Source organism: Panthera uncia, chromosome D1 (genome assembly GCF_023721935.1).
Source record: "Panthera uncia isolate 11264 chromosome D1, Puncia_PCG_1.0, whole genome shotgun sequence".
Taxonomy (NCBI): domain Eukaryota; kingdom Metazoa; phylum Chordata; class Mammalia; order Carnivora; family Felidae; genus Panthera; species Panthera uncia.
The window spans coordinates 3,423,141-3,443,971 of NC_064808.1; the positions used below are offsets into that span (position 1 = coordinate 3,423,141).

At 54.1% G+C, this 20,831-nt stretch overlaps 2 protein-coding genes across 9 annotated transcripts in view; both read left to right on the top strand.

The window, feature by feature from the left end:
• Nucleotides 1-4,553, top strand: part of CPT1A (carnitine palmitoyltransferase 1A) — a 56,075-nt gene extending 51,522 nt beyond the window's left edge. For both annotated transcript variants that reach the window (XM_049641699.1, XM_049641706.1), the window contains exons 16-20: nt 426-578; nt 1,452-1,565; nt 1,814-1,906; nt 2,839-3,821; nt 4,071-4,553. In XM_049641699.1, coding sequence (XP_049497656.1) covers nt 426-578; nt 1,452-1,565; nt 1,814-1,906; nt 2,839-2,925 — 447 coding nt within the window. In that variant the 3' untranslated portion in view covers nt 2,926-3,821; nt 4,071-4,553. The remainder of the gene's footprint in view (nt 1-425; nt 579-1,451; nt 1,566-1,813; nt 1,907-2,838; nt 3,822-4,070) is intronic.
• A 1,847-nt stretch (nt 4,554-6,400) lies between these two features.
• The window catches only part of TESMIN (testis expressed metallothionein like protein), a 41,400-nt gene continuing 26,969 nt past the window's right edge, over nt 6,401-20,831 (top strand). For 5 of the 7 annotated variants that reach the window (XR_007460066.1, XR_007460065.1, XM_049641745.1 and 2 more), the window contains exons 1-6: nt 6,492-6,649; nt 7,420-7,965; nt 9,668-9,826; nt 12,152-12,272; nt 14,338-14,411; nt 18,163-18,254. Coding sequence is in view for 5 of the 7 variants with exons in the window: in XM_049641745.1 (XP_049497702.1) it covers nt 7,495-7,965; nt 9,668-9,826; nt 12,152-12,272; nt 14,338-14,411; nt 18,163-18,254 (917 nt within the window). In the remaining 2 variants the exon portion in view is untranslated. The other 2 variants (XM_049641771.1, XM_049641739.1) reach the window with 2 other exon arrangements.

A 20,831-nucleotide genomic window follows, 5' to 3' on the forward strand; every position in this document is an offset into this window, starting at 1 on the left:
CTGCCCTACTCTGCCCTGCCTGCCCTGTCCTACTCTACTCTGCTCTGTCCTGCTCTGACCTGCTCTGACCTGCTTGCCCTGTTCTGCCCTACACGGCCCTGCCCCGCCCCGCTCTGCTCTGGTGAAACTGTTCCCAAGAACAAAGGCTTCTGATTCTTTGGAAGGACATCAGTAGGCATGAGCAAGGTGACGCCGGGCTGGCTGCACACAGGACCACGATGCCTCTCCTGTCGTGCGCCCCCTGCGGTTTCTGAGCCGCCCTTTCGGTGGCACAAGGTGGGGCTTCTGCCCCGGCACGCCCCTCCCGAGACCCCCGTTTCTCAGGCCATCGGACCCTTGGAGGGAAGGGCCGTTGCTTGCGTCCCAGAGCCGACTTAGGCCCCGCCCCCCGCACAACTCGCATCTCCTCACCCCTCCTCGCTTAGGTTGAGCAGAGGCTCAAGTTGTTCAAGGTCGCCTCCGAGAAGCACCAGCACCTGTACCGCCTGGCGATGACTGGCTCCGGGATCGACCGTCACCTCTTCTGTCTCTACGTGGTGTCCAAGTACCTGGCCGTGGATTCCCCCTTCCTGAAGGAGGTGAGTGTGGCTGCCAGCGGCCGCTCGGCCAGGCACGCTGGCTACCCCCAGACTAAGTCGGTGCAGCCTTGCAAGTGGGACGGGGCCTCACAAACGGGCGCTCGAGCTGAACGGTCATCACAGTGTCAGATCCGAGCTGTGCTTTCAGTGCCGTGTCCCTTCAGTCCCCGGGAATACTTGGTGTCACATTTAACCCTCCTGACCCCCCCAGACGCCAGTGACCTCAAGCACGGAGCATGGAGTGATGAGCTCTTGTATGTATCACCCTCGTTTGTAATGGAGTTTAATTTTGAGTTATAAAATTTAATTGTTAACAATGCCGTGTTTAACAGGCAACTCGACTTCCTGCGAATTTGGTTCCGGGCAGCACAGCCCCCTTTCTGAATCTTAGTTAATATATCCGCCCCCTTTTCTGCTGGTGCTGCCCATCCCCCAACCACCCGGTTGCCCTCATCTGCCCCAGGCCTTCTCTGCGCACATACTGCCCCCAGACAGCCGGGCCTTCAGGGCCGCAGACCTGTGGCGTCCGTGACCACCCAGACACCGAGCAAGGCTTTTCCTTCTCCAGTGGGGCTTCCTGTCTCAGGGACAGAAGAGGACGGTACAGGGAGAAGTGTCATGGGAGAGACGCCTGGGTGTTAAGCATCTGACTTTGGCTCAGGTCATGATCTCACAGTTCATGGGTTCGAGCCCCGCACCGGGCTCTGTGCTGACAGCGCGGAGCCTGGGGCCTCCTTCAGATTCTGTGCCTCCCCCTTTCTCTGCCCCTCCCCCACTTGTGCTCTGTCTCTCTCTTTCTCTCAAAAATAAATAAACATTAAAAACATTTCTTAAAAATGCGCCATGAGAGAATCTCCTTGTGGTCTTCAACAGGTCTTATCGGAGCCTTGGAGATTATCAACCAGCCAGACCCCTCAGCAGCAGGTAGAGCTATTCGATTTGGAGAAGAATCCAGAGTACGTGTGCAGCGGAGGGGGCTTTGGACCGGTAAGTGACTGAGCGTGATGTACACAGAGCTGCAGGTCGGGGACAGGACGCGCCCTCCCGTCCGCCGCTGCTTCAGGTCTTCCGGAACGTTCCACGCGCCCCTCCTTACCTTGTCGGGCACCGTTGTAGAGGAATTCTGCAGGTTGTTAATGCAGGTGTTAATGCCAGTCTTGTATGGAAAAATGTTAGTCCTGTTTTCACATCATCTCCTTTCCCGAGGTTCATCTGAAACTTGCCTTGCTCTGTAGGTTGCGGACGATGGGTATGGGGTGTCCTACATCCTCGTGGGCGAGAACCTCATCAACTTCCACATATCTTCCAAATTCTCCTGCCCTGAGACCGTAAGTACGAAACAGGGCCCCCTTTTCTAAAGATGGGGGGTATTTTTACGGCCTTCTTTCTAATTTGACAGAAGTGTTTTTCCTCACTTTGATGGAAAAGACCAGTTCACCTGTATACTTTTACTTGCCTTGGACTTTGTTTCAAATAAATGAATTTAAAAATTGTCTTAACCTAAGTTTTTCAGTTTATTAGAGAGAGAGAGAGAGAGAGGAAGAGGGAGAGAATCCCAAGCAGCCTCTGTGCTAATAGTGTGGAGCCCGATGCGGAGCTTGAACCCACGAACCATGAGATCACAACCTGAGCCACAAAAGAGTGGGATGCATAACGAGCTGAGCCACCCAGGCGCTCCTCTCTCAACCTAATTAACTTAAAAAATTAAAAAAAAATTTTTTTAATGTTTATTTTTGATAGAGAGCGTGAGCGGGGGAGGGGCAGAGAGCGAGGGAGACACGGAATCCACAGCAGGCTCCGGGCTCCGAGCCGTCAGCACAGAGCCAGACGTGGGGCTTGAACTCACAAACTGTGAGGTCATGACCTGAGCCGAAGTTGGACGCTTAACCGACTGAGCCACGCTGGAGCCCCCATCCTTGTCTCTATGCTTCCTTTCCACGGGGAAAGCAACGCCTGAAAGCAATGCCAAGTGCCCTGTTAGCAGAGAGGACTGGAATTCATTTACTTATCGTGTTTTATGTAACGTGTTGCCATGAGGGGAGGCCTTCCAGCAAAAGCACACCCACACACGCACGGTTATCTGCGCGAACCCTCAGCATGTCTCCAGGACGCGTGACGTAGTGATGAAGCCATAAAGTCAGAGCTTCGAGAACTGGCAAAGAGGAATGTTTGCAAGGAAGGGGCCGTTTGTAAGTGGCTCGTGGTGTGGGATTTCCGCGTCGTAACGTGTGTTTTTCCGGTTTTTGTTTTTGAACGCCAGGACTCGCATCGCTTTGGGAAGCACCTGAAACAGGCCATGACTGACATCATCGGTTTGTTTGGGTTCAGCTGCAACTCCAGAAAGTAATCCCACGAGAGCCACCGTGAAGGAAAACGAGCTCTGCTGATAAAAAACCAAATGAAAAGTAGCTGTTGCTCCTGATTATAGTTCGGGGTGAAAAATCGCTCAAGAAACCCAGAAGTTTTCCTTCCCGCCCGGGGTTTGGTGGTGTTGTTTCCTAGAACAGCCGTCTTCACCCTGTGAAGTATAATCCCACTACTTCCTGGCAGGTCCTGACTTTGGGAATGTTTGATAAGGTGCCCCCCCCCCCCCCCCCCGCTCTGCAGCCCCACTGCGTTTATATACAGGATAAAAATCTGGTTGAGCTAGTTAAGGGACTAGTGGGGTTGTGACTTCACCCGTGGGAAATGACAGTGGCATGTTTCCTCGGTGGGGACCGAATACCTGGTCCTTAACGGGCATTTACTTTTTTATCAGAGCTTTTTTTGTGCAGAGAGAGAAGCGTTCCAGGCAGAGATGTTAGACTGTTCGTAGTCGACGCATGTATAATGCACTAATGGAAGCCTTGTGCTTTGGGAACCAGTTTTGTGTCCCTGTGGGTAGTAACTCTGTCCCCGTCTGGCTTGGTAGTCTGTGTGTGCCTCTCCGTGTCTGAAGCGAGTTAGCATCCCGTATTCTGTAGTTTTTACTGACCCTGCAAGTCTTCAAACCCAGTGCCTTAAAAACGCGAGGCCCTAACGAAAGGGAGACCGTAGGAAAGATGTGCTCTGCAAACCTTCAGGTGGAATGGTGAGCGTCTTACTCCTTTCTCGTTTACGGAGCGGATAACCCTGTAAATAAGCGCTTCCTGTGGCTTCCCTACCCCTAGAAAGACCAGTTTCCTTGGGAGGGCAGCTGGCCTAGAGCCCTCTCTTCGGCCCGCCTTCCTTGCATCATTAAGCGACAAAAGAAAGAGTGTGCATGTGTCAGAAACGGGGAGCAAGGGAGATCGTGACCAGGTGTGACGCGTCTGCCGTAGTCACTGAAGAATAAAAAGGTACAAGACGTGCCTCGGGATTACTGCTTCCCCGGGCTGACGGCAAGGAGGGCGTGACGTTGACCACTGACGAAGGAAAACAAAAGCTCAAGAAACGGGAAGAGTGACCTCAGAAGGGTCAGGACAGTGCAGCACCTGGAGGCCCCGGGCGTGCTTTCTAACCCCACCTGGGGAGGGAGGACCCCTCTCCTTTCCAGCCGAGATGCGGGGAGACGGGAACAGGAGGCCACGCCATCTCGGTGACCCGCCACGCGTCACCGGTGACAGGTGCTAAGTTTAACGTAGCCTATCCTTCGGGTGGGAGTGCCTTTATGGAGAGAGTCTGATTGACCACAAAGCGATTATGCACTGAATCGTCTTCCGTATTTAATGTAACCCTTAAGGATCATGGAATGAAATAACCCACTGCCTCTGGGCGGTAGTGACAGGCTCAGCTGTCCCGTTTTTAAAACTGTGTATTTATTTTTCTGACCACTTTGCTCCGGTCGGGCTTGCTTCTGTAAAGAGTCGTGCACTCCAGTGATACAATGGCCAGGCTGAACTGTTGGAGGAGACAGGGCGCTTGCTTGCAGAGCACATGTATTTATGTATGTGTTTTCATGCAAAATTCCCACCTACGTGGGCCAAAGAGTTGTTTTTTTTTTTTTTTTTTTCTCTTAAAAGCAAGAAGAAATGAAAACAGGCCAAAAAACCACACAAAACAAAAACAAAACTAAGATGAAAACCAACAACTATGGTAACAAACACTCGTGTTCATCTGGTTCACAGTCGAGGTGGGGGGTGGGGAATAGCGTGCCCCGGGTGGGCACGGCTTCCAATCACGGGGGCATCGGCGACTGTCACAGCCACCTAAATCCTGCACTATTGACCGGACAAGTCTGCATTCCCTTCGCGTTCGCATGTGAATTTGAATGTTGACCCGTAGCACTTAATTAATACCTATTTGGGCTTGTCTCTCAGGTTTAAATATTTCCAGTGTAATTACCTGTCGTTAACCAGTGCAGTTATCAATGCAATTTTATATTTCCTGGAAGAAAGGAGAGTGGGTTTTTATTGTACATGTTGCAAGGAGGAGGGAAGAGTATTACGTATTTAATTTAACGTGGAATAAGCCATAGTCTTTTCTTAAAGGAGCTGTGGTTTGAATTTGTTACCTTGGGCTGTCCGTTGCATGTAAATACAATATGCTCTTTTGGATGTAAATCTTAGAAATGCAGGATGAATGTTATCATTAATAAAACATTAATCCCAGTCTTTGTTTCTGGCTCTTCCCTTATGTTGATAAGGAGGCTATGAGTCAGGGACGAAGGAAGAAGTCAGGCCCTGGAGACAGAGGTGAGGGGTTTGTGCCGATGGCCTGGCTTGGGCAGAGTGCACATCACAAGATGCACGGGCCTCGCTGAGAAAGGAAGCTGCTGTGGGCCGTGGGTTTCTATTCTTCATCCCTTTATGCGTTCCCTTCCCGCCCCCACGCCTGGAAGTGTCCTTCGTATAGTAGGTGCTCAACAAATATCTGTTCGGTGAATGCACGAATTCGTTTTCTCAGTAGTCTTTATTGAGTGCCTGTTGCGTGCAAAGCTCTGCTCGGTAGAGCGGGGGCCCCACCAGGTTCTGGCGGTGGTGGAGATCGGATCCAGTGGGGGGAGGAGAGAACCAAGACAGCCGTTCAAAGGACCCTTGGTGTCCCAAGGCAGACGAGAGGGTCATGAGTAGGGGGACGTAGCCGGCTCAAACAGGAGGTGGAGTTGGGCCCAGGCCTGAGGAACAAGATGGCTCTGGCTTTGGCTGACCCAGCCGGGCCGGCATTACATCTAGGAGTGTTCCAGAGCTCCTGGGTCTTTGAGTCTGGCTGGCTGGTGACTCACACAGGTGGCTGCACACGCCTGGTGATCAGAGCGGCTCGATGCGAATGTCTGTCACGAGAGAGTGAACGGCAGGGCCTCACGGGCTGATGTGCTTGGTCACAGGCTCTTCGAGCTCTTAGCTGTTGTTCGCATCGGCTGCCTTCCAGATCCCTACAGTTCGGGAAGCCCCACTGCGTTCTCAGCCCTGCCCCGACCTCCGCTCAACTTCATCGTGGTGTGATTATTTCAGCCATAAAAGGAGAGTAAGCTCATCGACAGGTGCCCGTGTCAGTGAGGCCCTGGAGAGGGCTGGGAAGATACACAGCCGACTTCAGCATCCCCTTTGGGGACTGGCGTGGTGCTTCAGGAAACTTCAGCTCCATTTGTAATGTTTAAATATTTCAGTAGGAGAGATTATGTATTACTCACTTAAGGAAAAAAAAATCTACCTTAATGTTGATCTGGACAAGTCAGACTGGTCTGAGGGCCTCAGTTTCTCCCTGTGAGCCTGGCGCTGCGGACCCCGGGAGCCCCGGCCCTCACCCCGCCCCGCCTCCGACCCCCCAGCAGCCGGCCCCGCCCCCTCCTGACGCACCCGCAGCTCGGCCCCGCCCACGCAGCGGCCCCGCCCACCGCTGCCCCGCCCCGTTCCCCGTCCCAACCGTCAACGGCCACGGGCACGTGAGGGGCCCGCTCGCCCCGCCCCGCATCCTGGATCCGCGCTCCCGCAGCCCCCGCGGCCCCAGGTGCGTCCCCCTGAAGAGGCGTGAGCCCGCGCCCCCTCCGACAACAAACGTCAGGCGATATCGATATCCCCGCGGTCCCCGGGCCCGGCCTAGGGGCCTGCAGGAGGGGAGAGGGACCGTGGGTCCCCTAGTGAGGGCCTCGGAGACCGCGGGGCCCCTCCCGGGTCAGCCCCACGGGGACGGGGGTACCTCTCTCGGGCCAGGCCCTCGGGGACGGGGGGCCCTCTCCTGGGTCAGCCCCTCGGGGATGGGGGTACCTTTTTCGGGCCAAGCCTTCGGGGACGGGGGTACCTCTCCCGGGTCAGCCCCTCGGGGACGGGGGGACCTCTCTAGGGTCAGCCTCTCGGGGATGGGGGTACCTGTCGGGTCAGACCCTGGGGGAGTGGTGGGATCCCTCCCCAGTCAGCCCGTCGGGGATGGAGGGACCTCTCCCTGGTCAGGCCCTCGGGGACAGGGGGATCTCTCTCGGGTCATCCCCTCGGGGATGGTGGTACCTCTCCTGGGTCAGCACCTTGGGAACCATGGGGCCCCTCCCCGATCAGCCCCTTGGGGACTGGGGTACCTCTCCCAGGTCAGCCCCTCGGGGACGGGGGTACCTGTCGGGTCAGACCCTCTGGGACGGGTGGGACCCCTCCCCAGTCAGCCCCTCGGGGATGGAGGGACCTCTTCCTGGTCAGGCCCTCGGGGACGGGGGGACCTCTCTCGGGTCAGCCCCTCGGGGACAGAGGGACCCCTCCCCGGTCAGGCCCTCAGGGACGGGGGGGGAGGAGGGACCTCTCTCGGGTCAGCCCCTTGGGGACGGGGGGGGACCTTTCTCGGGTCAGGCCCTTAGGGATGGGGGGACCTCTCCCGGGTCAGGCCCTGGGTGGGGGATGGAGGGACCCCCGGGGTCAGGGCGGGGCCGCACCCCACTCACCTGGCCATGTGTGTGCAGGTGCTTGGCTCCCGGCCGGATTGCGCGCGGCGAGGGGTACAGGGCGACGCCCGGCCCGAGGTCCCCTCAGCAGACATGGAGGAGGCCCCTCTGCTTGGCGGGATGTCCAGTCCCGAGGAGATGGTGACAGACCTTTTCAGCGCAGACAGTCCGTTTGTTTCCGAAAACCTCACCCTGAGAGCCCCGGTGGTGGTGAAGCACGAGGAGGGCGAGTTCCACATGTTTAAAGACGCGTACCTGAGCCCCGCGGACCCCACGGAGCCCCTCCTGCACGCGTTCAGCCCCCCGCTGCAGGCGGACTGTGAGACCCAGGGCAAAGCAGAGCTGGCGGGGGGCGACCACGCCCAGGAGATGCTGGCGGAGTACCCCGGCCTCCCCGACCTCAGCCCCCTGGAAGACGCCGTCCTGCCCGTGGCCCCGCAGCCGCAGGCCTACAACGTCCACTTCCTGTCCTCCCTGCTGGCCCCGCACAGGAGTCCCGCCGTCCTGCCCCTGGGCGCCTGGGCCAGGGAAGGAGCCGCCCACCCCGGTGTCCGGGTGATTCCAGTAAGATCCATGTGGGAAAAAGGCTCTGTCACCCTGTCCCAGACAGAGTGACACTGGTCGTCCCAAGACCCCCCCCCCCCAAGCCTTTCGTAGCATCCCTGGTTGGATTCACGCCTTCAACTGAGCGCCCCGCTCTGGAAGCCGGGTGGCGGCTCCCCAGCGAGCCATTCTGCCCGGAGGAGAGTCGGGTCCTGGGGCCCTGGTTCCAAGGTGGGCTAACGCTGCAGAGAGCACAGGGCAGCGGAGGGAAGGAGCCAGGAAGCGCGTGGTCCTGGGCCCTGTTGCTGTCACTGGCTTTAGGAAAGAGGCCCCTGTTGACGTTAGTGTTAATAGTGCCTGTGAAAAGTGCAGTGTGGTTGAGTTTTCATGGAATCGTGGAATCAAAATGTGAGAGCTGCTTTCTGCTGCTAAGGGGCTGTTCCTCGGGCACATGTAACACGAATCCCAGTTTACATAAACTCCCGGTAATTGTCAGCCGACCGCCCCCTTTTAGAACCACTGGTGATTTCTGCTTTGTTCTTGCCGAAAGGAAACAAGTCAGTTTTTAAAGGCAACGAAGGATCCCGAGGAAATGTGTGCTGCCCCCTAAAGGGACCTAGTTTGGAAAGTCACTGTGTTCTCGGCAAATTTTAGGAAGAATCCTCATGGTTTTGGAATAGCGAAATCTGATGGCAATTTCTTTAACCACTGAGTCTTTTTTTTTTAAATGTTTTTATTTTATTTATTTTTTTATTCTTGAGTGAGAGACAGAGTGTGAGTGGGGAAAGGGCAGAGAGAGAGAGGGAGACACTGAATCCGAAGCAGGCTCCAGGCTCCGAGCTGTCGGCACAGAGCCCCACGTGGGGCTCGAGCTCACGGACCGCGAGATTGTGACCTGAGCCGAAGTCGGACGTGTAACCGACTGAGCCTTCCAGGGTCCCCAGGAGTCTTTTTGGTTTTTAAATTGCATTGATTTTCAGTGGTACCCCTGGCATTTCGCCCCCTCTCTGGTGGTGGTGCCCCGTGCCACTGAGTGGGCAGCTGTTCCCGCGCGTGGCTTGGAGACACGGTTGGCAGTTGCCCCTGACCTCAGTGTTTCCTGTTAGTGATCGTCCTGCCACGCAGTCAGGAGAGCACTACTGTGTAATTGTAAGTTCGGCTGTAAATGCGTTCTCAACATTACTGAAACATCAGCGGGGATTGTGGGCGTCTCGAGAAAAAACAAAACAAAATAGTCAACTGAAACATTAAATACAACCTGATGAGCACGCTCTAAGAACGGGGAGAAAGGGGCAGCCTTTGAGGCCATTTTGAGGGAGGTCCCACAGGGCTGTCAGCTCCTTTACAGGGTGGGGGGCCGTCCAGCAGCTCCAGGGGCACCCCGGCCAGCCGGGAAGTCCTTACGACATGTGTTTGAAACAGCATGAGCGCTGCCTCGAAATCACAGCTCCACACCCGGGGTACCTCAGTCGAGGGCAGAGGGTCTCAGTCCTCCGGGTCCTTACTCCCCAGCGACGCTGGTCAGATGGCTCATCGCACCCCCCCCCCCCCCCCCCCTCCCCCCTTGCCCCCCATAGGGAGAATGACAGTGAGGGGCAGAAGGAAAGGGAAGGGCTCTCTTTACTTTAAAAAATGCAACTTCCACAGAGAATTTTCCGTATTATGCAGCCATGAACCCCTGTGTCCACGGTGTGATCTCTAAAATAAAAATTGCTTTTTTTAGGTGGAAATAAAGGAAGCCGGTGGCGCAGTTATAAGTAACAACCCAGAGGAGGCAACTTTTCAGAACGCCCTTGGCCCCGAACCCTGTCACACGTTTGAGTCATCCCAGGAAGCAGAGGAGGCCGCCGGCTGCCCTCTCAAGAAAGACTCTAACCCAATGGTAACGATGCCAAAGAAATGTGTCTAACGGGATCTTAAATGTTTGACTCTGATCGTCGCCAAGTCAACAGGAGTCGTTGATTTCATCCTGTTTACTTGTCGACCCCGCCTTTTTGGCTGTCTCATCTCGCAGAAGAGGGACGTAATTAGGACCTTGCTAGGGCTCCGTTCGTCTCCAAGATCCTCCTTGCCCGGGTCGTAGCAGACCAGACAAAGGTCAGGGCGTTGCCGCGTTGCCAAGGAGGGTAACCGCAAGTCCCCTCGGCCAGTGCAGACCCCGGGGGTGGCCCAGGGACCGGGGAGCCTGCAGAGCCCTGTGGTTGGGCGGGCGGTGCTGGGGTTCCGGGGTGGCTGTTTCCCTTCCTGCCTGCCCCCACATTCCTAATAATGCCAAGTAATACTCACATGACTGTGGTTTATGTGCTGGTGTTACTTTGTATTTCCATTTAATCCTCTGTCAACTCTGTAGGGGAGACATAATTTTTATCTACGTTTCTCGGTTCAGAAAACAGAGATGCTACGTGGTGTGCTTGCCAATGGTACATCTGGGACTCCGGGTCTCCGTGTGGTGAGGCCTCCGGAGGGAGGGGAGCCCGAGGATCGGGGCCCGCCTGTTCCTCTAGCAAAGAGTCCAAGGAACCAGAGACAGAGATTGCCTTCTCCGTGGCGGCTCTTTATTCTGAGAAAGGAGGCCTAAGCTCTAAGGCACAGACTTGAACTAGGAAACACTTGAAAATGAGCTCATCACAGACCCGGGCTTAGCTGGGGCACACACTAGCCCCTGCCTCTCTGTGGTTTTACTCAGGCCCACGCGTTCTGAGAGCAGAGCTTTCCCAGGATGCCCAGACCAGGCGAGCAGGATGGGAACTCTTCCAGTGCTGCCCGATGACCAAGTAGCCTGGGCACGCTCCTGGGGGGGACACGGCAGAGCCCACTCTGGACGTTTCCCCCAGTTTTGTGCACCTGTGTGTGTGTGTGTGTATGTGTGTGTGTGTGTGTGTGTGGCTAGGGCTTTATCCTCTGAATACAAATAAAATTCCAACCAAACATGAATACTGGCCACTTAGCCAATGTCAGGGTGATGTAAAGTTTTGACCCAGCGATCAGCATTTGCAAGGCTCAACGTGCATTATTCCGGTAACCTCAGTCCTTTATGCTTATTCAGGTTTTCCTGTCTGGGAAACCCAAAGGCGACTTAAAGTCAGAAACCACAGCTTCTCTGGGTATCTGTGGTTTGACCGTCAGAATTAGAAGCTGTGCGTGGGCAGAAACCACGACTTCTCTTCTGTATTCATGCCGTAAAGGCTTGGATGGGACCGCACCCAGCGAGGACTCTGTCTGTGCTTTGCTTGACTTATGTCTTTGACTGACGGACTCACCTGGCTCGCTGAGGATTTGTCGGTGGTTCGAATCCAACTGGGTGATCTGAGAGTGCCAGTCAGGCCCGGGAAGACTGACGTGGCCTCTTCGAATCTTCGGCTTCTTGGATTAGCCTTTCTTTTTTTAATTTTTTTATTTATTTTTATTTATTTTTAACGTTTATTTATTTTTGAGACAGAGAGAGACAGAGCATGAGTGGGGATGGGGCAGAGAGAGAGGGAGACACAGAATCTGAAACAGGCTCCAGGCTCTGAGCGGTCAGCACAGAGCCCGACGCGGGGCTTGAACTCACGGACCGTGAGATCGTGACCTGAGCCGAAGTCGGACGCTTAACCGACCCAGCCACCCAGGCGCCCCGGATTAGCCTTTCTAAACGGTGCTTGCAGGGAATAAGATAAATGAACATTAGAAAAAAAAAACACACGTGTACAAGAATGATAAATATATGTGTATAGCAGGGGAGAACAAGTCATAAAATTAAAGATTATCCTACGGGTGTGACCAGCTCCAGAGATGAAGTCAGGGGGACAAAGTCTTTCTTCCGGTTACCTGGACCTGGACGGGGCTGGCACTGGGCCCATCGCGACACTCTTCATTCGTGCTGACGGTGGGGCCCAAGGGTGGTGGAGGGAGCCCTGGTGCATGGTCGCCTGCTCTTGACCCTGACCCTCCGAGGGCAGGCACCCGTAGGGGAAGGTGTCAGCAGACTTCCGTCAGCACGCCGGACGTGTCTCACAACACACTTCCGGGGGCGGGGGGCGGGGGGCGGTGCCTCCAGAGAGCATGTTGTCGTAGAGTCAGAACTCGAGAACAGATCTCTAGTTTGCCGTTTTCCATTAAAACCGAAATTCTGGATTAAAGTCACTTTCTCAGATTTAAGGTTCTTTAGGTTCCTATTACTGGCTCTCTTTTAAAAATGAAACCTGATCATTATTTCTCATTTTAGGTGATCTGTCAGTTGAAAGGGGGCACACAAATGCTGTGTGTAGACAATTCTGGCACGAGAGAGCTAAAAGCGCTTCATTTGGTTCCTCAGTATCCAGACCAAAATAATTACCTACAGTCAGGTACAGAGTAAACTCCTACGAAAATTGTGTCCTACGTTGTGCGTAAGTTGTGAGTGAGTGCGTTTGGCTTTGGATGTAGCGTAAATGCGAAATAGGCAGTTAGGTTGTGAAACGGGCAGTGTGGCAAGTCTCACAGCCCTTGTGGGTGAAGTAGGAATACAAAACAAATCTGTGTAGACGAACTGATGTGCGCTGTGTTCTTGGACGGCTACCGCCTCGTGTTGCTGGCTGCAGAGAGCTTTGGGGGTCCCAAGAGGCGACTGCTGTCACCGACAGGTGGGTGTGTCTACAGGGGACTGGGCGGAAATACCAAACTTCCCCACACTGGGTGGGGGCTGACTGTTCAGGTGGGGTATAAACCATACACGTTTTAATGGGAACGTTTTCACGTAATGAATGAGAACTATGGCTGGGCTTTAATCCCCGTGAGCTTTGAGATAACTATGGCCGGTGCTGATTTTGCTGCCACTCGCTCCGAAACATCTTTAAACGGGCATCATCATAATTAATGACCTATAAGCACTTGATTCTCCCCAAATTACTTATACATGATCAGAGAAAGAATAAATGACATCGCTTTAGGATTGGGTTTACAAAAGTTAGACACTCATTCTTGAGAACTGGGCCTCTCTGTGTGGATCACATACGCGATCGTTATTCTAAACCTGGAGTTAACCAGAAAGAATGTTATTATCAGATGTTTCACTGACCTTGCCAATGACTTATTTATTTTTGTTTTATTTTGTTGTTGTTGAAGTATAGTTCACAAACCATCTTATGCTAGTTTCATGTGAATAACGTAGTGACTTGACGTTTGTATAGGCTGGGAACTGATCAACACAAGAAGTCTGATTACATCTGTTATCGCACAAAGTTGATACAATATGTTGACTCTGTTCCCCGTGATGCACCTGCCAATAATTTAAATCAGGAATAAATACAGATGTCATTTCGGTGGAACTTTGGAGTTCATGGCCAAAAGAAATATCATGACTCCTACCCCATCCTGTCTTTATTTAGGGACAGACAAAATGCCTTCAAGACGTTTGCTTTTCAATGATACAGGATTGGGGTTGGGTTTTTGTCTTCTAGAAGCCCTTTGCTACGTGCCCACGGATCTTCTGGCTCCATTCCCTGTAGGTCAGAGAGGCATCTGATCCTCTACACAGGCAGAGAGGGGTGCTTTCCTCATTCCCGTCCTTCTGGAACATGACAAAATCCTAATGCCCTTAGATCCGCAGAAGGAGAGGGTTTATGTAACGTTCTCCAAATCTGCTTCCTTGTCACATAATCGTAACCCCCCCGCCCCCATGCACATATTAAATACCTGTGTAAAATCAGTGCATCCTGTTACCAGAGTCTCAAGATAACGTCACTCAAAGGCCGCATAAGCCAGGAGCAAGAAATGTGTTCAGTTGGTTAAGTGATTCAGGACGCCAAGACACATTTCTTCTTCCACATGGACTCACGCACAGAGAGATCTTCAGGGCTCTTAACGCCTGGGGAGTGTTTTTCGTAGCCCCCTTAGACCAGAGAGATACTATCAGTGCCGGTAGTTAAAGAGTGTGGTCCAAATAGCCTTATACGTATTTACATCCTAGCAAGAGAGTAGCCATTTGAAAAGAGAATGCACATAAATTGGAAGTAGTTCGCGTGGTGTCCAACAGATGTCGCTGTGCTTCCTCTGAAAGTGTGCCGACGCTGAGACTCCCTGCTGAGTTGGCTGTGGTACCTGAGGGCACCTTGGCACACACTTTGGGAACCTGGGCACTGGCAACAGAGGTGTGTGTGTGTGTGTGTGTGTGTGTTGAATATAGTCGACTATCCTTGGGAGCTTAAGTAGCTTTATGACCAAGAAAAAGGGTGTGATAAGCAAACAAATAAAATGAAATACATTGACTCCAAAGGCTTTACAGAGTAAAAAACCAAATGGGATCAAGATAAGTTTAAACGATTTTGCACACGATAAATCCGTGATTCGTGATCATGTTTGTTCTTTCTTCCATGTGCAAACAGAAAAGAAACAATGCATGTTGCCAATTAATTTTAATTGTCTTCCTTACAGATGTCCCTAAACCAATGACTACTTTAGTAGGAAGATTTTTGCCAGTCCCAGCAAAATTGAATCTCGTTACACAAGTGAGTCATGGTTTTAAATTAAAAAAAATACAGTTGGGCATTACTTTCTCCTAACATTTCAATTGTCGAGGTTGGACTTACTCAGGAAATAGAATCTATCCTCCGAAACCTTTACCAAGTACCCCGTACCTTCGCCACTGGGTCAGACCCCGGGGGTCGGGAGGGAGTGGAGTGAGTTTGAGACACAGTTCTGTGCCCACCGTGGGGGCTGTCGTGCCCTTGCTACGGCCTCTAGACCGTCCCTCTGCCCGTTTGTTGAACTTGTCCTTTGTGGCCCAGCCATTTACCAGCACATGCTGCCCACTTGGTATAGAATGTGCTTCAGCTTCCTTGGTGTAATGGAAATGCTTTTTTAAAGTTTAAAGTGCTTTTAGGGGGCACCTGGGGGGGCTCAGTCGGTTGAGTGTCCGACTTCGGCTCAGGTCATGATCTCGCGGTCCGTGGGTTCGAGCCCCGCGTCGGGCTCTGTGCTGACAGCTCAGAGCCTGGAGCCTGTTTCAGATTCTGTGTCTCCTTCTCTCTCTGCCCCTCCCCCGTTCATGCTTTGTCTCCCTCTGTCTCAAGAATAAATGAACGTTAAAAAAAAAAAATTAAGGGAAGAAAGAAAGCGTGTGAGTCTGCCCCCTGCAGCTTACATTTTAGTGTGGGAGACAGACACCAGGCAAATGTAACGATTTATAACGGATGCTAGGAGAGCGGAGGATGGGCGTAGGGGTATGGAAGTCCGCCGGGGAGGAGGGCAGTCACATTCGGCTCCACCGAGGTGACAGTCGAGCAAAATCCTGAAAGGGAGGAGAGGGTGAGCCCTGTGACTATCACGTGGGAGAACTTTCCAGGAAAGCAGAACATCACAGCACAGGGTCATCCTGCTGTAGAGACAGGGAGGAGGTGGCCGTGAGGGAGCTGGGCTGGAGTGGGTAGAAAGAAGGTAGCGGAAGGGGACGGTGGCCGGGGGGGGGGGGGGGGGGGGGGCGGGAATAAGGAAAGGACAGGACCGGGGAGGGGCAGGGGCCGGGGCGGGGGGGCCGGGGAGCCGAAGCAGCGTCCCCGTCCCCTGATGCCGTCAGCAGGGCTCGTGATGGGCTGGGTAAGGGAAGTGAGGGAAAGAGGAGGCAAGGGTCCCTGCGAGGTTTTCGGCCTGAACAAATGGAAAGTCGGCGTTTCCACCGAGGGGCGAGGTGCACGTTTTGGGAGGGGGACCAGGAGCTGCGCTTGGCGCGTCGCGCAGGAGTTGTCTGAGGCGCCCCAGGGACCGTGTTATGCGGGAGTCGTCTATGCGGGTCTGCAGGCCAGCGTGAGGAAGGGGAGGAAGGCCTGGGCTGGAGGGAAGGAGTCGCCGGGGTGGAGAAGGCACTCAAGGCCCCGAGACCAGAGGAGAGCGGTGAGGCAGTGGGCGTTTGTTGAGGGAGCAAATCGCTATTTCTCGAACAATACAGGAGGCAGGAGGAGAGAGGACTGGTCCGTGCGGGAGATCCCGGGCCATGATCCTCTGGGCGCCGGGTGCAGAGTCTCTGCCGACCCTGGACGGAGGCCTCCGGCCTCCTGGCGGCCTCCACGCCCTCAGCCTTCCTGTCCTGTCTCGGCCGCTGTCTGTGCCCCTTTGGGCCACGACCTCCTTTCTGACCACCTCCTCCCCATCTTTCCGTGGCTGTGTCCTTGTCCCCGCGTCGGCTGCCCTGACTTCTTATCCAGTGTGGACCTTGAGGCAATCATCTTAGCAACGCGTTTGCCGCTTCTCTGCGAAACCCCAAGTCCGTGTGTGTATTTTGAAGGATTTTGTTTTGGAGGCCTCTCTACCCGCAACGCGGGGCTCGAACCCACCAACCTAAGGTCCAGAGTCACATGCTCCCCTGACTGAGCCAGCCAGGCGCTCCCAGATTCTGTATATTTTTTGAAGCACTTTGCCACTCAGTTTGCTGCGTGGACCAGAAGCCTGGGCATCATTTGGGAACTTGCCAGAAATGCAGGATCTCGGGCCCTGCCCCAGACTCACTGGCCCAGAATCTGCAGTTTAGCAAGGTCACGCCCTCACTCCCGGGTGGCCAGCCTTCACTGACAAAGGTCATGGGTTCTGGCACAAAGTCACTCTAGATTTACCCCCCGTGTGGCCCTGAAGCTACCTCTTCTGTGCTTTGCTTTGGGGCTAAATAAGCAAAGGGGGGAAGAGAAATTGTGCCTGGTTTGTGCACAGAGTTGCCTCGATCCTGAGAATCGGGAAGTCCTTTCTCCGAAAGCATGTAAAACTTTGGGCTGCCACTGGGGACACAGGCCTGACAGGTGTCTGGGTGACAGGAAAGGGATAGTTTCAGGAACTTGTGGGCACTTCCCTCCTGGCAATCGAGCAAGGAGGGCAGAGCCCCAGGTGGAAGAGAGGGGCCCTGGGGGAGGTTCCCCGGAGGACGGGGCTCTGTGCTGAAGAAGGTGGGACCCGGGGTGGCTTCTCAGTGTCTTCAAGCCCCACAGCCTGTAGTGACACACGGTTTAACAAGAGGCAAAAGAGAGAAAACGAGAGTGAATAAAGCATTTGCTTCTCTAAGATTGTACTTTTTTTTTTTTTTAAAGTTGTATTTATTTAAGGAGTCTACACCAAAGGTGGGGCTCGAGCTCACAACCCCGAGATCAGGAGTCACATGTTCCACCGACTGAGCCAGCCAGGCGGGCACCCTGCCAGACCGTACTTTTTATAGAAAGCTTCATTTTTAATTGCAAGTTGTCGGGGGAGGAAGGGACAAGGATAGGCTCTTGAGGTGTGATACATACAAATCATCTCAAAACCTAAATGTGTGCAGAACTTGACTTTTCCGTGGGCTTCTGAGAAGAGAGTGAGGTCATTGCTGACTTTGCCGCCCTTTCCTTTCCCCTGGAACACCCTCTGTGAGCCACGCTAAGGAGGCACAGAGAGAAGGGTGAATGACAGCAGAGAAGGCAAAGGGCGTGGAGGGTGCGGGGCTGTGACGTTGTGTCTGGATTTGTTGAAACTGACGATATAGATGAAAAACTAATGGTTGATAAGACTTCGGATGTCAAGATCTCTTATGTTATACCAAGAATGTAATCATAATTGAAGAACAGCTCCAGCTTACGGAAGCTTGCAATTGAATTTATTTCACAGTTCGCAGTCCTAAAAACGAAAAAGCTGTCCGTGTCAGTGTCCCCGGCCGGTCGGCCGATGGCTGTCCCCTGTGTGGGGGTGCAGGACCCGGGCAGCCGTGGCTGTGCCCCACCCCAGCGCCCCCTGGTCCGCACAGGCAGGGCCTTCTCCTCCCGGGCACACTGTGGCCAGGGGGTGTGGGAGACCTGGGCTGGGCTCCCCCCCGACTGCTGCTGAGGAGCCTTGGCCGGAGCCCCCTCTGTGTCAGTGGGGTCGTGGTGGTGATAGGTGATAGGTGACGTTGTAAAGTGATCGTAATGTAACCACCAGTCACTGTTGTCTGTACCTAGGGGTTGGCGGGACGGAACTTTTAAAACACGCACTAGGGGCGCCTGGGTGGCGCAGTCGGTTAAGCGTCCGACTTCAGCCAGGTCACGATCTCGCGGTCCGTGAGTTCGAGCCCCGCGTCGGGCTCTGGGCTGATGGCTCGGAGCCTGGAGCCTGTTTCCGATTCTGTGTCTCCCTCTCTCTCTGCCCCTCCCCCGTTCATGCTCTGTCTCTCTCTGTCCCAAAAATAAAAAAACAAACAAACAAAAAAAAACAAAAAAAAAAACACAACACGCACTAATTCGAAATACGCTTGCCTTTCACTTTATACAGCTCGATAACGGAGCCTTACCATCCATAGTCAACGGGTCTACTGTCCCTTCGGGATCCACCCTTCCAGGACCACCCAAAATATCTTTGGCTGGGTAAGGATTAAAAGCAGTCAATCGTCGCTTTCTTTAATGTCAGAGTTTAAGAGGCTCTTGGGTACATTTGTGATTTTATCGTAAGTTGCAAAATCAGCTTTGCCTGTAAACCTTCCTGACCTCTCGAGACTGTGTTGTACGTTGAGTGGTGACAGTAACGACGTGGCCGCGTGCGTCTGTGTGTTGTGGCTGGAGAGGCTTCCGCGGTGCCCGCTGGGCCGTGCCAGTGTTTCGGAGGCTCGCTGCCGCTCGTAGCTCTGTCTTGGGTTCACGTCAGTTTAAACTGAGAGGCTCTATTTCCTTCTTGGCTGGCATCAACGTAAGTGATGGTGTGGCACTCACCTGGCGGTGGTCTTGGTGTGCCCTTACCCCTTTACCGGCCCCTGCCCGCCGCCGCCTCCCTGCTGGGTCAGCCCCCACTCAGTGGCGGGCGCGAGGCACACGGTCTCCACGTGGGCACGGGCCGCACTTAATCTGGGATCTCGTCTTGCCCTTTTCAAGTCATGTCTCTGATTGTAACTAATTAAACTAACCAAGCTGGCTGGAACTTTGTCAAGTTAGCGTTCATGCGCTAACCTTGGATGGGGCGCCCCTTTCCGCCCCATCCATCGGGCCCCTTAATTGCTTGTGGAGGTCAGTGTATTCCTGCCTCCGCGAGTTTGGGGCGCACCACCTGATGTGGTCGGACAGCCCAGGGCCCGAAAAGAAATCAGGCCAAGCAATGCAGGAAATGCTCCCTGGGGCCTCTGGGGCCCTCCAGGTCCCTGTGGGGCTTGTGGTGGGAGGAGAGGTGTCTGGGGGCAGTTGAGAGGCCAGGCGAACCGCTTGGCGGGGTTCTGGGTTTCTCGATGCCTTCCCCTCCGCGCGGTCGCTGGGCAGTGTCGGTGGCTCCCATGGTTCCCTGCTGCTGCTGTGGTTATAGCAACCGGTCTTTTGGGGGTGGGGGTGTACCGGGGCAGTCGATGACTTTCCGTTAACTTAATGAGGTCCGGCTGTGTGGAGTCCTTGTCCTTGCTTCCCTCTTGGTGACGGATCCGTGAGGGTGTGGTCGCTGTTACCGAAACTGGTCCTACCTACCATCATGGGTCTTCACGTCCCTGGACAAGCAGCCGCTACCTGGGCGACGCCTCCCATCTGTGGTTACACGACGTGACCTGTGACATCACCGTCCCGAAGACACTCCCTTTATCTTTCTTGTGCCCCCGGGAGCATCTGGCCCATGGTATTGCTTCACGACGTGCTTTGGCGCGTCTGGCACCATCGAGGGGATTTGGTGCTTCTAACACTTTATTTCAGGTGTGTGCTCTTGGGGTCACGGTGCCATCCGGGGCTCCTCTGTGACTCGGCCGACCCACATTTTCCCGGGGGAGCAATAAGGAGGGAGCTCTCTGTGCGGCCCGTCCCCCACCGTCTGCCCAGGCTCTCCTAGGTTTGCTCCAGCAGTCACGTATCTTTCTCTATTTCGAAGGAACTGTGCGGGTCATACAAATATTCTTCCCTTACAAATGGTGTGCCGGGAACCACACGGGCTTTCTGTTTGTGTTTCGTTGGTGCCAACAATGCCTTGATTCGATGTCACTCGACTGAACGGCCCTGGCGATGTGTATCCCCACCCTCCGTACCGTTGGTGAAAGTGGCATCTGGACGGTACTCAGGACCGTGCCGTTTGTGGTAAGCGGGCGGTCCGAAAGCTGCTGCTGTGCGGCTCTGTGCGAGTTCCCAACCACGGCTGAGCTGCGCTGCCTCGTCACCCCCTTGGGTGCTCATTAGTTTCCTCTCTGACTTCCGCAAGGTAACGAGGTCAAATAAGGTCTGAAGACATCGGAAAGGGAGCCGCGTCGGCCCCGTGTGGTCTCTCGCCCAGCACGTGACATGGAGGCAGGCCAGCCGTCCTCCAGGGCGAGCTCACCCCGTCCTCATTCTTTCGAGTTGGGCGGTGGTGAACTGGCTAACTTATTAACTAGCTTGTCGTATCAGTAAAAATATCCCTTTAATAATTCATGTCCCGTCACCCCCGTATGGCTTTAGTAATCTTGTTATCAGTCGGGTGTCCGGGTGAATTCGGATACGTCGTAGATGCTACTATTTTGGGCAACGTCATGAGCGTTACAATAAAGAACATTCACGAGTCTGTTTCTCTGAAAACTGCTTTCTTAAAGACGAGGTCATGTCGCGGTGGTGCAATTTATTTATCGTGCTCTTCTGAGGCAGAGTCGTGCAGATCTCTCCTGACTAGGTTATTTACAGGGTGGCGGAAGAGCGTAGACAGGTGTTCTTGGAGCCATGGGATTTTCCAGTTTAGTTCCCGTCCCCAGCACGACTGCCCCTCGTACGCTCTGTGCTCACCCCTGACGTGGTCTCTTTGCTCCCGCGGCTACTGCAGCCGAAACACCCGTGACCGACGGTGTCCAGTTCTGTCTCCTTCCAAAGTCGTTGGTTTTGCGTTAACTTCTTCCATCTATACTAAGCCACCGTTTCTGAATTTTATATCCTTTACAGTCGGTATCGAATTGTGTGACAGCCGATTCTACGATACCTTCTGTCCTCCGAGTTGTCAGTTGTGTATATCTCATGTTC